Genomic DNA, 16,876 nt, shown 5'->3' on the forward strand with positions numbered 1-16,876 from the left:
GGGCACATACTCCACAGGACATTGTAAAGTCTCTGATATCTTTTTTCCAAGACGGCCACCAGAAGTAGCGCTTGATCTTTTCTGAGGTTTTGGCCATACCGGGATGTCCTTCCATTAAGGAATCGTGATAACAAGAGATTACCTTTTTCTGTAAATCTGTGCTGGGTAGGTATAATCGTTCTTGGAAATACAATAAGTCGTCCTTCACTGCAAAGTCCTTTCCCTGCAGATGCCAATTCTGCATGTCTGCTGGAGTTACAAGTTGCCTGGCTTCATCCTTAACTTCTTCTATGGATTGTGTGGCGATTACACCCAGAATTCTTTGTTCGGGAATGATAGGTACAGGTTTAGGGTTGATCAAGTGTTCTTCCACTCCCATCCGAGAAAGGGCATCAGCTTTACCGTTTTTTGTACCAGGTCGATAGGTAATTATGAAGTCAAACTCGGCAAAGAATAGTGCCCAGCGGAGTTGTCTAGAGGATTGGGCTTTTGCGGTTTTCAAATATTGCAGGTTTCGGTGATCCGTAATCACAGTAACGGTGTGTCGGGCCCCCAGAAGATAATGCCGCCAAGCCTTAAAGGCAGACTTGATAGCCAGAAGTTCCTTATCAGTAATAGTGTAATTGATTTCAGGAGGCGAGAATTTGCGGGACCAAAATGCCACGGGATGCAACTGATTGGTTACTGGGTCCTTTTGTGATAGAACTGCCCCCATGGCAAGGCTCGAAGCATCAGTTTCAACGATGTAGGGGAGTTCGGGACAAGGATGTTTTAAAATTGGTGCAGAGATAAATTTAGTCTTCAAATTCTGGAAAGCTTGCTCCGCCTCGGTAGACCATTCAAAACGTTTGTTTTTCTTTAACAAGGCGGTGATGGGCTGGACTATTCGAGAGAATTCGGGGATAAACCTGCGGTAAAAGTTAGCGAAGCCTAACATGCTTTGAACACCTTTTACGGAGGATGGTGATGGCCATTTGAGAATTGCATCGACCTTCTTTGAATCCATACGCACTCCGCTAGGTGATAATATGAATCCCAAGAACTCAACTTCAGTCACGTTGAAAACACATTTTTCCAACTTGGTGAAAAGTTTGTGTTGACGCAATCTCTCGAGGACCATTTTCACGTGTTTCCGATGTTCAGATTCTGATGAAGAATAAACGAGGATGTCGTCAATATAAACAACAACACACACATCTATGAGCTCTCTGAGGACATCGTTCATAAAATATTGAAAGGCGGCAGGGGCATTGCAAAGTCCGAAGGGCATGACCTGATATTCAAATAGCCCATACTTGGTGCGGAAGGCCGTCTTCCATTCATCGCCCTCTTTTACTCGTACCAAGTGGTAGGCTCCTCTAAGATCCAGCTTTGTATATATGCATGCTTTTCTGACTTGGTCCAGCAGTTCAGGGATCAAAGGTAACGGATATCTATTCTTAACGGTGATCTGGTTCAGGGCACGATAATCTATACAAGTTCTAAGGTCCCCTTCTTTTTTTGGAACGAAGAACAAAGCTGAAGAAGCAGGGGACTTGGAAGGACCAATAAACCTAATCGCTAGGTATTGATCCAGGTATTGTCGGAGGTGAAGGTTCTCAGGCTCGGTGAGGGCATAAATTCTACTACAAGGAGGAGTAGATCCAGGTATCAGGTCTATCTGGCAGTCATAAGACCTATGAGGAGGTAGAGAGTTAGCCTGATCCTTCCGGAAAACATCTTGGAATTCTAGGTATTCGGGAGGTAACTGGGGAGTCTCCGAAGAAATTGCGGCCAGTGCAACACCAGGTGGAGGGTGACAAGTAGAGACACATTCTGGAAACTGAACCGTTCTTGCTCGCCAATCGATCTGAGGATTGTGTTTCTCTAACCAAGGTATCCCTAGAATAATCTGGAACTGAGGGGCCTTGATCACGTCGAACACGATCTTCTCTTGGTGTCCATCTTGACTTACTAGCGTCACTTCTTGAGTGGTATGCGTTACTGGTCCGGAGGCTATCTCCGTACCATCCACCGTAGTAATGACGTCCTTTACAGCCTTGGGACAAAGAGTTAGATTCATCTTCAAAACCATTTCATGATCCACGTAATTGCCGATGGCACCGCTGTCGACGTAAGCTTCAATCGCATGTAATCGATCCGGATGATCAGGGCTAATGAGGACCATAGATATCACGAAATGCGAGGTCACGGAACTGGTTTTAACGCTCGGCAAGAGGACCTCTATTCTTGTCAGGCGAGGTCGTTTCCCTGCTCAGAGTTTGTGACCTTGGTAACTGCAGCTCCTACTGCCTTCTTGGCTGGTTTCACCGGACAGTCTCGAAGAAAGTGCCCTGAGTTTCCGCAATAGAGGCATAATTGCAACTGTTTTCTCCTTTCCCGCTCCTTTTGTGTTAGTGGTCCTTTCAGGCCCCCTATTTGCATGGGTTCCCCGGAGTCTACTCCTTTGGAAGGAGTTGGTGGTTTGGAGAATACTCGAGCATCAAACTTGGAACGATCGGCCTTCCTGTTCTGCAGTCTGTGATCTATTTGAACGACTAAGTCTATATAGTCCGAACAGTCTTGCGGGGGATTCACTACTTGGGCTAACACATCTTTGAGCTCTCCACGTAGACCTCTATAAAACAGCGTAATCCTTTTGTCCTCAGGCCATTGAGTTTCCACTTTCAGTCTGTTGAAAGATGCAATATAAGCCAAAAGGTCTTGATTACCCTGTCGCAACGAAAGAAGCTCATTGTCTAAGGCCTGCCCCTGTGAATGTCTTGCGAACAGTTTTTCCATACTGAGCTGAAAAGCTTGAAAATCATGGAGAACCGGATCATCTTGATTAATTAGAGGGATCGACCAGTCTGCCGCATTGCCACTAAGGTACGAAAGCACGAAAGCTACTTTAGCTTGATCAGTTGGAAAGGCTGCTGGCCGGCATAAGAAATGCAACCGGCACTGATTAATAAATACTGCAAACCTCTTTGGGTCACCAGAAAATCGTTCGGGCGGAGCCAGAGGTACATTCCCAGGTAGGTTGATTTGCACTGGATTCATAGAGGATGTTGAAGGAAGATTTGCCCCTGATGCGGGTAATGGGGTCTGTCCGGCTTGTGACTGTAGCAATTGTCTAGCGAGATCGTCTGTTCGCTCCTTGGAAATAATCAGTTCCCTTCTTAGAGCGTTCGTTTCCTGACGGGCTGCATGCACTTCTGCTCTTAGTTCCCCAAGTAACTGGGCTAGCTGGTCGGTATCCGAGGTTTCCATAGCGCCTGGGTGGGAGTTTTGCGGTAGGCTTTGCGTTCTGTAACGCTCACCTGATTCCCGCAGAGGCACCGGTCTTGACTGGGCGAATACCGTATCTTCAAAGGTGATGTGTAACACACGGTTGGCTCTTTGGGCTGGACCTCTGTGCACTGTATGTCTGACTCGAAGAGTAAGATGTCTGCAGATAGAAAATATGGGATTAATGAACTGGGGTTATTGGGTGTCTCTCTCTTCTTCCCCTTCTCTTCTCCTGTAGAACCCCAAAGGTTAATGCTCTCACCTTAGGTAAGTGAACGCCGAGCTCCCCATCTGCCTCGGGGCAGGGTGCCGTAACCAGTTTCTTCACTGGATAAGGGTGCAGGCCTCTTGACCTCAGAGGACTGCTGTCCGTCGTTTACTGCACGAACGGTAAGTTCTGAGTATTTCAAATGTCTTTAAAAGTCTTTTGTAATGATGTCTCTTGTTTTGCAGGGATCCGGCGATGGCGGATGATGGGCTGAAGTGAGTTGAGGATGGCACCCGTGTGAGAAATAGAAGCGCCTGGAAGCACGTAAGTAAGCGATTGTTGCCTGCTTCACGATGCGCACTAACTGTCCTTTTATCTTGCAGGTACAAGTTCGGAGCTGCTGAAGGGTGCCGGAATACCCACTGGGTTCGGCGTGGGAAGGAGTAATGGCACGTGAGTAATAAAGTTACCCAATGTCTTTAAAGGCACCTTCTTTTGTCTTTCAGATGCGGGATGCAGCGCCGAAGGCCTCCGGAGCGTGCGCAGCGTTGGTAAGCTTTTGTCTTTCAGATGCCGGAATGCAGTGCGAAGACCTCCGGAGCACGCGAAGTGTAGGTAAGCCTTTGTCTTTCAGATGCCGGAATGCAGCGCGAGGCGTTGGTGACAGCCGATGGACCAGGTAAGAGAAGCGCTGTCACTGAAGACCGTAATGCTAACCTGTTCTTTCTTGTCTTTATAGGTGTTGCTGAAGACTGGATTCAGGATGGTAAGCCTTTTTCCCTTAGGCCCAGGATCAGATGCAGAAGACACGATGAGCGTTCTGCTGCAGAGGATGCAGAATAACGCAAAGCAAGATTCATCCATCGGGTGTGGTTTAAATAGCCTCCTGTAGTGCTTAGGTGTCTCCTTCCACAGCCTCGCCTAGGTAAGAAAAGAGTTCCTGCTTTCCAGAAGAGTTCCAGTGTTCTGAACCTAGGGAGTGGCTCCTGCCCCACCCAACAGGAAAAGTAGTCCCAAACAGAAGAGGGTTAGAGGCTCAACTGGCAGGTAAGTAAGCAGCATGGTCTGCTGCAGGTAAGTCCACCCAAGCATTATGAGCCCGGCGCTTCCAGCGCTGGGACTGGGCATATTTATGAGCCTGGTGCCACTGGCGCCAGGACAGGGTCCAAAAGGTCCCAATTGGGACTGGTTGGCACTCAGAACCTGGGTTATGGGTCTGCTTCCAAGGGAGTTGGGTAAGTCCTGACCTTTTGGAAGCAGAGATCATGACAGCACCCACCCTCAAGGCCCCTCCCAAACCGGGCTTCTCCGGGGGTTTGGGCTTGTCAGGAAATGTTCGATGGAATCTTTTGACTAGACGAGGAGCGTGGACATATTCTGCAGGTTCCCAGGATCTTTCTTGGGGGCCGTAGCCTTTCCAGTCAATTAGGTAAAATAGTTTAGATTTGGAGATCTTGGAGTCCAGGATGCTTTTGACTTCAAACTCGAGTTCTCCATCAACTAGGATAGGTTTTGGAGATTTAGTTAGTCGGGTTTGAGGTTGCACGGGTTTTAATAGAGAGACGTGGAAGACCGGATGTATCTTCATGTGAGAGGGCAAGTCCAACTTGACCGCTACTGGGTTTACTATGGTAGTGATGGAATAGGGACCAAGGTATCTTGGGTTGAATGTGCGTGGTCCTTTTAGAGGTAGATATTTGGTGGATAACCAGACTTGATCTCCTACTTGATATTGGGGGGCTTCCTTCCGATGTTGATCTGCTCCTTTCTTGTATTGTTCCTTAGCCCTTTGAAGGTGAGAAACGGCTTCCTTAAAGGCTTGGGTGATGGTAGAATGCAGGTAGTCTACTGCTGGTGTTCCAAGATCTTGGAGTGGATCCAACTCCGAGGTTCGAGGGTGACTGTCGTATAGAAGAAAAAACGGGGTTTTCCCAGTTCCCGAGTGGACAGAGTTATTGTAGGCATATTCGGCTATCCAAAGGATATCTTTCCAAGTTTTTTCAGTTTGTTGCAGCATGCAGCGTAAATACTGTTCCAGAGTTTGATTGGTCCTCTCGGTTTGTCCGTCGGTTTGAGGGTGGTGACTGGTCGATAGTCTCACATCAATTTGAGCCGACCGACAGCAACTTCGCCAAAAATGAGAAATAAATTGACTACCTCGATCCGAAATTAGAACTGAAGGAAAACCGTGCAGTCGGACGATGTTTTCGAGAAATTCTCGGGCCAGAGTTGCTGCTGTTGGCAAGCCTTTGAGTGGAATGAAATGCGCCATCTTGGAGAATAAGTCCATGATTACTAGGATCGTATTGTATCCGGAGCATGGAGGTAGATCGGTGATGAAGTCCATAGAAAGCGTATGCCAAGGGCGAGGTGGGATGTCAATAGGGCGTAAGAGGCCGGCTGGTTTTTCCTTTTGACTCTTGTTTTGGGCGCATACTCCACAGGACATTATAAAGTCTCTGATATCTTTTTTCCAAGACGGCCACCAGAAGTAGCGCTTGATCTTTTCTGAGGTTTTGGCCATACCGGGATGTCCTTCCATTAAGGAATCGTGATAACAAGAGATTACCTTTTTCTGTAAATCTGTGCTGGGCAGGTATAATCGTTCTTGGAAATACAATAAGTCGTCCTTCACTGCAAAGTCCTTTCCCTGCAGATGCCAATTCTGTATGTCTGCTGGAGTTACAAGTTGCCTGGCTTCATCCTTAACTTCTTCCATGGATTGTGTGGCGATTACACCCAGAATTCTTTGTTCGGGAATGATAGGTACAGGTTTAGGGTTGATCAAGTGTTCTTCCACTCCCATCCGAGAAAGGGCATCAGCTTTACCGTTTTTTGTACCAGGTCGATAGGTAATTATGAAGTCAAACTCGGCAAAGAATAGTGCCCAGCGGAGTTGTCTAGAGGATTGGGCTTTTGCGGTTTTCAAATATTGCAGGTTTCGGTGATCCGTAATCACAGTAACGGTGTGTCGGGCCCCCAGAAGATAATGCCGCCAAGCCTTAAAGGCAGACTTGATAGCCAGAAGTTCCTTATCAGTAATAGTGTAATTGATTTCAGGAGGCGAGAATTTGCGGGACCAAAATGCCACGGGATGCAACTGATTGGTTACTGGGTCCTTTTGTGATAGAACTGCCCCCATGGCAAGGCTCGAAGCATCAGTTTCAACGATGTAGGGGAGTTCGGGGCGAGGATGTTTTAAAATTGGTGCAGAGATAAATTTAGTCTTCAAATTCTGGAAAGCTTGCTCCGCCTCGGTAGACCATTCAAAACGTTTGTTTTTCTTTAACAAGGCGGTGATGGGCTGGACTATTCGAGAGAATTCGGGGATAAACCTGCGGTAAAAGTTAGCGAAGCCTAACATGCTTTGAACACCTTTTACGGAGGATGGTGATGGCCATTTGAGAATTGCATCGACCTTCTTTGAATCCATACGCACTCCGCTAGGTGATAATATGAATCCCAAGAACTCAACTTCAGTCACGTTGAAAACACATTTTTCCAACTTGGCGAAAAGTTTGTGTTGACGCAATCTCTCGAGGACCATTTTCACGTGTTTCCGATGTTCAGATTCCGATGAAGAATAAACGAGGATGTCGTCAATGTAAACAACAACACACACATCTATGAGCTCTCTGAGGACATCGTTCATAAAATATTGAAAAGCGGCCGGGGCATTGCAAAGTCCGAAGGGCATGACCTGATATTCAAATAGCCCATACTTGGTGCGGAAGGCCGTCTTCCATTCATCGCCCTCTTTTACTCGTACCAAGTGGTAGGCTCCTCTAAGATCCAGCTTTGTATATATGCATGCTTTTCTGACTTGGTCCAGGAGTTCAGGGATCAAAGGTAACGGATATCTATTCTTAACGGTGATCTGGTTCAGGGCACGATAATCTATACAAGTTCTAAGGTCCCCTTCTTTTTTTGGAACGAAGAACAAAGCTGAAGAAGCAGGGGACTTGGAAGGACCAATAAACCTAATCGCTAGGTATTGATCCAGGTATTGTCGGAGGTGAAGGTTCTCAGGCTTGGTGAGGGCATAAATTCTACTACAAGGAGGAGTAGATCCAGGTATCAGGTCTATCTGGCAGTCATAAGACCTATGAGGAGGTAGAGAGTTAGCCTGATCCTTCCGGAAAACATCTTGGAATTCTAGGTATTCGGGAGGTAACTGGGGAGTCTCTGAAGAAATTGCTGCCAGTGCAACACCAGGTGGAGGGTGACAAGTAGAGACACATTCTGGAAACTGAACCGTTCTTGCTCGCCAATCGATCTGAGGATTGTGTTTCTCTAACCAAGGTATTCCTAGAATAATCTGGAACTGAGGGGCCTTGATCACGTCGAACACGATCTTCTCATGGTGTCCATCTTGACTTACTAGCGTCACTTCTTGAGTGGTATGCGTTACTGGTCCGGAGGCTATCTCCGTACCATCCACCGTAGTAATGACGTCCTTTACAGCCTTGGGACAAAGAGTTAGATTCATCCTCAAAACCATTTCATGATCCACGTAATTGCCGATGGCACCGCTGTCGACGTAAGCTTCAATCGCATGTAATCGATCCGGATGATCAGGGCTAATGAGGACCATAGGTATCACGAAATGCGAGGTCACGGAACTGGTTTTAACGCTCGGCAAGAGGACCTCTATTCTTGTCGGGCGAGGTCGTTTCCCTGCTCAGAGTTTGTGACCTTGGTAACTGCAGCTCCTACTGCCTTCTTGGCTGGTTTCACCGGACAGTCTCGAAGAAAGTGCCCTGAGTTTCCGCAATAGAGGCATAATTGCAACTGTTTTCTCCTTTCCCGCTCCTTTTGTGTTAGTGGTCCTTTCAGGCCCCCTATTTGCATGGGTTCCCCGGAGTCTACTCCTTTGGAAGGAGTTGGTGGTTTGGAGAATACTCGAGCATCAAACTTGGAACGATCGGCCTTCCTGTTCTGCAGTCTGTGATCTATTTGAACGACTAAGTCTATATAGTCCGAACAGTCTTGCGGGGGATTCACTACTTGGGCTAACACATATTTGAGCTCTCCACGTAGACCTCTATAAAACAGTGTAATGCTTTTGTCCTCAGGCCATTGAGTTTCCACTATCAGTCTGTTGAAAGATGCAATATAAGCCAAAAGGTCTTGATTACCCTGTCGCAACGAAAGAAGCTCATTGTCCAAGGCCTGCCCCTGTGAATGTCTTGCGAACAGTTTTTCCATACTGAGCTGAAAAGCTTGAAAATCATGGAGAACCGGATCATCTTGATTAACTAGAGGGATCGACCAGTCTGCCGCATTGCCACTAAGGTACGAAAGCACGAAAGCTACTTTAGCTTGATCAGTTGGAAAGGCTGCTGGCCGGCATAAGAAATGCAACCGGCACTGATTAATAAATACTGCAAACCTCTTTGGGTCACCAGAAAATCATTCGGGCGGAGCCAGAGGTACATTCCCAGGTAGGTTGATTTGCACTGGATTCATAGAGGATGTTGAAGGAAGATTTGCCCCTGATGCGGGTAATGGGGTCTGTCCGGCTTGTGACTGTAGCAATTGTCTAGCGAGATCGTCTGTTCGCTCCTTGGAAATAATCAGTTCCCTTCTTAGAGCGTTCGTTTCCTGACGGGCTGCATGCACTTCTGCTCTTAGTTCCCCAAGTAACTGGGCTAGCTGGTCGGTATCCGAGGTTTCCATAGCGCCTGGGCGGGAGTTTTGCGGTAGGCTTTGCGTTCTGTAACGCTCACCTGATTCCCGCAGAGGCGCCGGTCTTGACTGGGCGAATACCGTATCTTCAAAGGTGATGTGTAACACACGGTTGGCTCTTTGGGCTGGACCTCTGTGCACTGTATGTCTGACTCGAAGAGTAAGATGTCTGCAGATAGAAAATATGGGATTAATGAACTGGGGTTATTGGGTGTCTCTCTCTTCTTCCCCTTCTCTTCTCCTGTAGAACCCCAAAGGTTAATGCTCTCACCTTAGGTAAGTGAACGCCGAGCTCTCCATCTGCCTCGGGGCAGGGTGCCGTAACCAGTTTCTTCACTGGATAAGGGTGCAGGCCTCTTGACCTCAGAGGACTGCTGTCCGTCGTTTACTGCACGAACGGTAAGTTCTGAGTATTTCAAATGTCTTTAAAAGTCTTTTGTAATGATGTCTCTTGTTTTGCAGGGATCCGGCGATGGCGGATGATGGGCTGAAGTGAGTTGAGGATGGAACCCGTGTGAGAAATAGAAGCGCCTGGAAGCACGTAAGTAAGCGATTGTTGCCTGCTTCACGATGCGCACTAACTGTCCTTTTATCTTGCAGGTACAAGTTCGGAGCTGCTGAAGGGTGCCGGAATACCCACTGGGTTCGGCGTGGGAAGGAGTAATGGCACGTGAGTAATAAAGTTACCCAATGTCTTTAAACGCACCTTCTTTTGTCTTTCAGATGCGGGATGCAGCGTCGAAGGCCTCCGGAGCGTGCGCAGCGTTGGTAAGCTTTTGTCTTTCAGATGCCGGAATGCAGTGCGAAGACCTCCGGAGCACGCGAAGAGTAGGTAAGCCTTTGTCTTTCAGATGCCGGAATGCAGCGCGAGGCGTTGGTGACAGCCGATGGACCAGGTAAGAGAAGCGCTGTCACTGAAGACCGTAATGCTAACCTGTTCTTTCTTGTCTTTATAGGTGTTGCTGAAGACTGGATTCAGGATGGTAAGCCTTTTTCCCTTAGGCCCAGGATCAGATGCAGAAGACACGATGAGCGTTCTGCTGCAGAGGATGCAGAATAACGCAAAGCAAGATTCATCCCTCGGGTGTGGTTTAAATAGCCTCCTGTAGTGCTTAGGTGTCTCCTTCCACAGCCTCGCCTAGATAAGAAAAGAGTTCCTGCTTTCCAGAAGAGTTCCAGTGTTCTGAACCTAGGGAGTGGCTCCTGCCCCACCCAACAGGAAAAGTAGTTCCAAACAGAAGAGGGTTAGAGGCTCAACTGGCAGGTAAGTAAGCAGCATGGTCTGCTGCAGGTAAGTCCACCCAAGCATTATGAGCCCGGCGCTTCCAGCGCTGGGATTGGGCATATTTATGAGCCTGGTGCCACTGGCGCCAGGACAGGGTCCAAAAGGTCCCAATTGGGACTGGTTGGCACTCAGAACCTGGGTTATGGGACTGCTTCCAAGGGAGTTGGGTAAGTCCTGACCTTTTGGAAGCAGAGATCATGACAACGCTCCATGGCGACCACCTTCATATGGAACGGCGGAGCTAATAGGCTGAAGTGGGACAAACTAGTCGAACCCTATGAAATGGGGGGCTTCGCCGCACCCGACTTTGAATTGTATTATCAAGTGGCGCAGGCACAATATGCCAAATACTGGCAAGACCCTTCTGAAAGGGCACCACATGTCCCCATTGAACGCCACTCGGTTCGTCCATCAGACCTAAGAGCAACAATAATTTTCACAAAATCTCACAGAGACGAATGTAAATTTGACCCTGCATCTTGCACAATCGCGCAATGGGCCGCAATCAGCAAACGGCTCCACATTGAAACACCCTATGACTCACAAGCCCTGTTATGGAACTTTCCAGGCATTAAACCAACGTACGACATTAGCATACAAAAGAACAAGCTCCCAGAATACGAGTTCAAAATGAAAGCCATGTTCCCAGACGGTAGATTTGTAACCCCACAGGATTTTGCCGACACAGTAGGAAGTAACCAACTTGTCACCCTGCAATACCACCGCATGAAGGCAGCATTCAAGAAACGATGGCCGACATTCCCACTAGAACCGCCCGAACACCCATGCTATCAATCATTGTACTCACAAACAGGTACAGGGGTGTCCATACTATATAACATAGTTCAAACACATACGGAATCATCCAACAACATCAAGGCCTCATGGGAAAAAGACATTGGGGCAACAATAGAAGAAGGAACATGGTCCAGGTACTGTCTCCTTACTAAGAAAGTATCGCTGAATGCAGGCCTAAGACTCATACAGTTTAAAATACTGAATAAACTCCATTACACCCCAATCAGAATGGCGAAATTCCACAAATCTGTATCCGGAAAATGCCCGAAATGTAACAACCCCTCTGCGGATGCATTCCACATGTACTGGGCCTGCCCCTTGATAGCCAAATTCTGGTGTGAAGTAGCAGACATCCTAGAAGAGATAACACAAATCCCAGCGCAGCTCAAACCTCAAAAATACCTCTTCGGCGATATAGGGAAAACCCCAGAAAAAAACAGGAGATTGTTTAACGTAGCCTGTGCAGCAGCCAAGAAATGTGTCCTGCAAAAATGGAAGAGTAACCATGCCCCACACGCAGAGCAGTTCCTTAGAACCTTAGCATACATCAATGAATGTGAGGAAACTTATATAGGAATGGTATCCCCTCCTTGTAGACCGAAAGATATTTGGTCCCTGTTTAGAACATATCTGGGCGCCACCCCACCGGACACGGAGAACTCTGATAGTGAATGAACTCATAATAAAACTCATCAATCCGTAACCGCAGTATAATCAAAATGTTGTAAATATATGAATATATTTGTTTCGGAATGCTCTTGGAGAGGGAATGGGGAGAATCTTCATTGTAAAATATATGTGATCAGATGTAAGAGGGATATGGAAGCGTGTGTGATGTGATATGCAAACCAAAAATAAAGTTTAAAAAATAAAAATAATTAAGGAATTGAAATGCATATTTCACAATTAAACTGTAGTTCATTGTATATTTATTGTAATTAATTATGTGAGCTTTAATGAAAAGCAAATATAATTTTAAAAAGAGTCTTTCTGCTTAGGTCTACTAACCTGTAAGCTGCACATTCTGCTCATATTCACTGGATATAGTGTACTAGTTAATAACATTAATCTGTATATATTTGGTTATTTAATGTTGTATTGTGTTTCAAAGTATCGTGGAGATGTCATTGTCCCCTCCTAAGAGTTGGCCTAGACTGTTAGGCCCTCACTGCTCCTGGATGAGACTGAGAAAGCTGGCAGGAAACCCTTTAGCAGAATGTTGAGTTTCAACCTCTTACCTCGTGAACACCGGGCTGAGGGCACCTCTCCTTACAGGCTGCACAGGCCCATTCCTTGTTTAGGATTTAAAGAGACCTTGGAACCCAAAATCACATTCTTTCAGAGGGCAGTAGGCATCGTACATCACTGCTACACCATTCTCTGTCTGCACTGTCTCCAAATGGGCACTGATCATGGTTAAGGGTAGCTTTTCTCTATTGCCTTTTCATCTGGCCTTTTGAAGAATGGTATGTCTTGTTATGTATGTTCTGTTTTTATTGTCTGTCATTTGTAATGCGCCTTGAAGCTGCTTGCTGGTTAGTGTGCACTTAAAATATTTGCATTTCAATACAATACAAAAAGGCTGCTTCATCGGCGTACGCACGCAAGCTGCCCCGGTGAATGGGGACAATGAGCTCATACTCCCACCAGTGGATGGGGACAATGAGTGCATACTCCAGCTAGTGAATGGGGACGATGAGTGCATACTCCCGCCAGTGAATGGGAACAATGCGTGCATACTCCCACCAGTAGATGGGGATAAGGAGCTCATATTCCCACCAGTGGATGGGATCAATGAGTTCATACTCCCGCCAGTGAATGGGAACAATGCGCTCATACTCCCACCAGTGAATGGGGACAAGGAGGTCATACTCCCGCTAGTGGATGTGGACAATAAGTTCATCCTCCTGCCAGTGAATGGGGGCAATGTGTTCATACACCCACCAGTGGATGGGGACAAGGAGTTCATACTCCTGCTAGTGGATGGAGACAATGAGTTCATCCTCCCGCCAGTGAATGGGGACAATGTGTTCATACACCCACCAGTGGATGGGGACAAGGAGTTCATACTCCCGCTAATGGATGGGGACAACTGAGTTCATCCTCCCGCTAGTGAATGGGGACAATGTGTTCATACACCCACCAGTGGATGGGGACAATGGCCCTCATTACAAGTCAGGCGTTAAGGGGTTAACGGCACCGTAAAGAGCGTCAGCGCCATTAAACCCTTAACGCCTGATTCACACTTTAACGCCTGCTTTTTACAGGCGTTAAAGTCCAAGGTGCTAAGCGACCTTGGTGCTAATTACGGCACCGTAATTTACGGTGCCGTAATTAGCGCCTTCCCCATCCCCATTATGTGCTATGGGGCAAAAATGGGAATGGGGAAGGGCAAATGGTGAATGGGGAATTACTGCCCCACTCACCTTGGAATGGGGCGGTAATTCCGCCATCCACCATGGCGGAATCCACCGCCTGCCTTGTAATGAGGGCCAATGGGCCTCATTACGACCCAGGCGGACTTCGCGGTGCTAAATGCACCGCGAAGCATGGCGGAAAGCCGCCGATAGCGCCATGGGGGTTGGCGGATTTACCGCCCCATTCCGACCTCGGCGGAGCGGTAAATCCCCAATCCCCATTCTGCCCTTCCCCATTCCCATTTTTGCCCCATAGGGTATAATGGGAGTGGGGAAGGAGTTAATTACGCCACCGTAAAATACGGTGGCGTAATTAACAACGAGGTCCCGTAGCGCCATGGTTTTCTCCGGCTGGTAAAACCAGGCGGAGAAAACCTCCATGGCGCTACGGGAACTCGTAGTATGGCGGAGAGGTACGCCATGCACTACGCTGGCGTAATACCCTCTCCGCCAGGGTCCTAATGAGGCCCAATGAGTTCATACTCCCACCAGTGGATGGGGACAAGGAGTTCATACTCCTAACAGTGGATGGGAACAATGAGTCATTCTCCCGCCAGTGAATGGGGACAATGTGTTCATACACCCGCCATTGGATGAGGTCAATGAGTTCATACTCCTGCCAGTGATTGGGGACAATGCGTTCATACTCCCACTAGTGGATGGGGACAATGAGTTCATACTCCCACCAGTGAATGGGGACAATGCGTTGATACTCCCACTATTGAATGGGGAAAATGTGTTCATACACCCACCAGTGGATAGGGACAATGAGTTCATACTCCTGTCAGTGAATGGGGACAATGAGTTCATACTCCCGCCAGTGAATGGGGACAACGAGTTCATACTCCCTCCTGGCATCTCACTGCACTGCTGCTGAGTCAGGGGGCAAACGTTCTGTTGAGTGTACCTGAGGGCTGATGTGCTTCAGGATCCCGTCAATGCTTTGATGCGTCTGCAGCAGTTTTAGCGCCTTCTTGGGACCAAGGCCACGGATCTTCCCAATGTAGTCACAGCCCAGCAGAATGCACAGGTCCACAAACTGCATAAAGGTTGGCGACAAAAAAAACGCATTGACCACAGATAATAGAATCACCCCACAACAGTAATGCCTTAACTACAGGACAGCGGAACAATACCCCAACAGTCACAGTTGCGTGTAACAGACAGTTTCAATTACTCAACAACAGGCAGAGTAGAGTTTGAAGCCAAAATGGGTAAACATGGGAGATGATTATTTCAAGGTCAAAGTCTCCTTGTACTCTCACATATTCTACCAGATGTCTGCAGCCTGTGGCTCTCCAGATGTTTTTGGACTTCAAATACCATGCTCCCTAACCTTTCACTATGATGTCTAGGGCTGGTGGGAGGTATAGTCCAAAACATCTGTAGAGCCAAAGGTTGCCCATGATTTCCTCTGTTTCATAATTCCCTGTGGCTCAAATTAGCAGAACACATCTAGGAGGTCTCTATAATTCTACAGACATCACGCCTTGTCCTACCTGTAGGATCCAGAACCCCTGAAAGTGTGCCCTCTGGACCAACAGGCAGCAACTAGGCAGACTAGCCAGGGAAAATTCCTTAAAGCATTATCCAAGGGGAATGAGGAACCTCTAACAGTGTCGGCGAAACTCCCTTATATGGATAATGTTCCAGCTCTATCATTGACTTGTGAAGGGCCAATCAGTAAATCATACTAATAGTTGAACTTGTTTCATTGGGTAAGTACCATTAACAAATCCTTGAAATATAATCCAGCAATAGATCAGTGACTGTCAATGTCGGTGCGAGGACTTAACCAGCAGTCGGCATCTGTATACTGAAAGTAGGTCTTCATAGGGTATCGGGTTCATCAGATGCTTGGTTCCTACATTGTCAAGTTCAGCATGAGGATTCAAACCTTGTCTCGGGAGGATAGCTCAGGGGCTACGTGCTCGCCTTGGAAACAAGACGACACGGAGCAACAATGGTTCGATCTCCGGGTCCGCGCTTAGAAACCTCTGGGTATTAAGCGCGTTATAAATAACCAATCATATCATGTCATAAACAAAAGTTACACTCTTGCACTGCGAATAGTTACAGAGTTATAGAGCAGTGTTCGATCAGGAAGTCTTACCTGGCATTTCCTCTGAAGTGAGGTTTAGTGAGTGGAAGCAACTAGGATTTGCCGATTGATACACTGCGAGTGGTGCTCCCGCAGGAGATCTCACCAGATGGTTCGCATGAGGACACGTCCAGTGAGAAGAAATGAGGTATTTGTGTTTATATAGTGTAAACCTAGCTCGAGGGCAACATAGAGCTACACAAGATTTCAAGGAACAGGAGGGCAGTTTACAATGGGTCCGGAGCTGTAGCAGAGTCGGGGACAGAGTTAGTCAAGTCACGCCTAGAAATTCCCTGAGGAACAAGGGTTTCAGTTCCTTCCTGAACTGCAAGAACGTTGGAGCAGCCCTGATTGCCATGGGATGGTGTTCCAGTATGCTGAGACATAGCAAGAGAAGGACTGTTTCCTGATCTTGTCACCGTGGGCTAGTTTAGTATCCAGTCTAGCAAGGGTCTGGTTGCCAGAGAAGCATGTGCCAACCAAGGTATTAGGTTTGCCTGCAAGCTAGTCAGGCAACCTGGTGGTGGTGCCCTGTAGGTGATATAGATAGTTTTCTAAAAAGGATCTTTGGAGGAAAAGAGAGCCAGTGAAGGTCGGGAGGATAGCTCAGGGGCAACGTGCTCACCTTGGAAGCAAGATGACACAGAGCAACAGAGGTTCGATACCCGGGTCCACGCTTAGAAACCGCTGGGTATTAAGCGTGTTATAAATAACCTATCCTATCATATCATATCGTAGAAACTGGGGGTGTAGATTGCATTTTCTAGAACAAGTGATATGGCGGGCTGCGGCATGATGGACTGCTTTGAGGGGAGGCAGCTGTACTATGGACAGCCCGCTCAAGGGGGCATCACCCCATCAATGTGTGAAATCACGGGAGTCTGTACCACAGTCTGGAAGTCCTGGAGAGAAAAGAAGTTCTGGGGAGGGAGCAGGGTGTTGCCTAAAGGAGATGTTGCTGTCCACGACCAAACCAAGGAATGTGTACTACAGTACAGGTTTGAGGAAGGGGTGAATCTCTCCAGGTGCATCTCATTCAGCGACCCTCGGGTGGGTTCCTGTTTGGAAAAGTGGTTGAAGAGCACACTTTCCATTTTGAGTAGGTTCAG

General features: G+C 47.5%; 1 protein-coding gene across 2 annotated transcripts in view; it reads right to left on the reverse strand.

Moving 5' to 3' along the window:
- Positions 1-16,876, reverse strand: part of LOC138498008 (probable flap endonuclease 1 homolog) — a 240,901-nt gene that overhangs the window by 53,500 nt on the left and 170,525 nt on the right. For both annotated transcript variants that reach the window (XM_069621790.1, XM_069621789.1), the window contains exon 8: positions 14,574-14,705. In XM_069621790.1, coding sequence (XP_069477891.1) covers positions 14,574-14,705 — 132 coding nt within the window. The remainder of the gene's footprint in view (positions 1-14,573; positions 14,706-16,876) is intronic.

The sequence above is a fragment of the Ambystoma mexicanum genome, chromosome 5q, assembly GCF_040938575.1.
Source record: "Ambystoma mexicanum isolate Mex_15411 chromosome 5q, UKY_AmexF1_1, whole genome shotgun sequence".
Taxonomy (NCBI): domain Eukaryota; kingdom Metazoa; phylum Chordata; class Amphibia; order Caudata; family Ambystomatidae; genus Ambystoma; species Ambystoma mexicanum.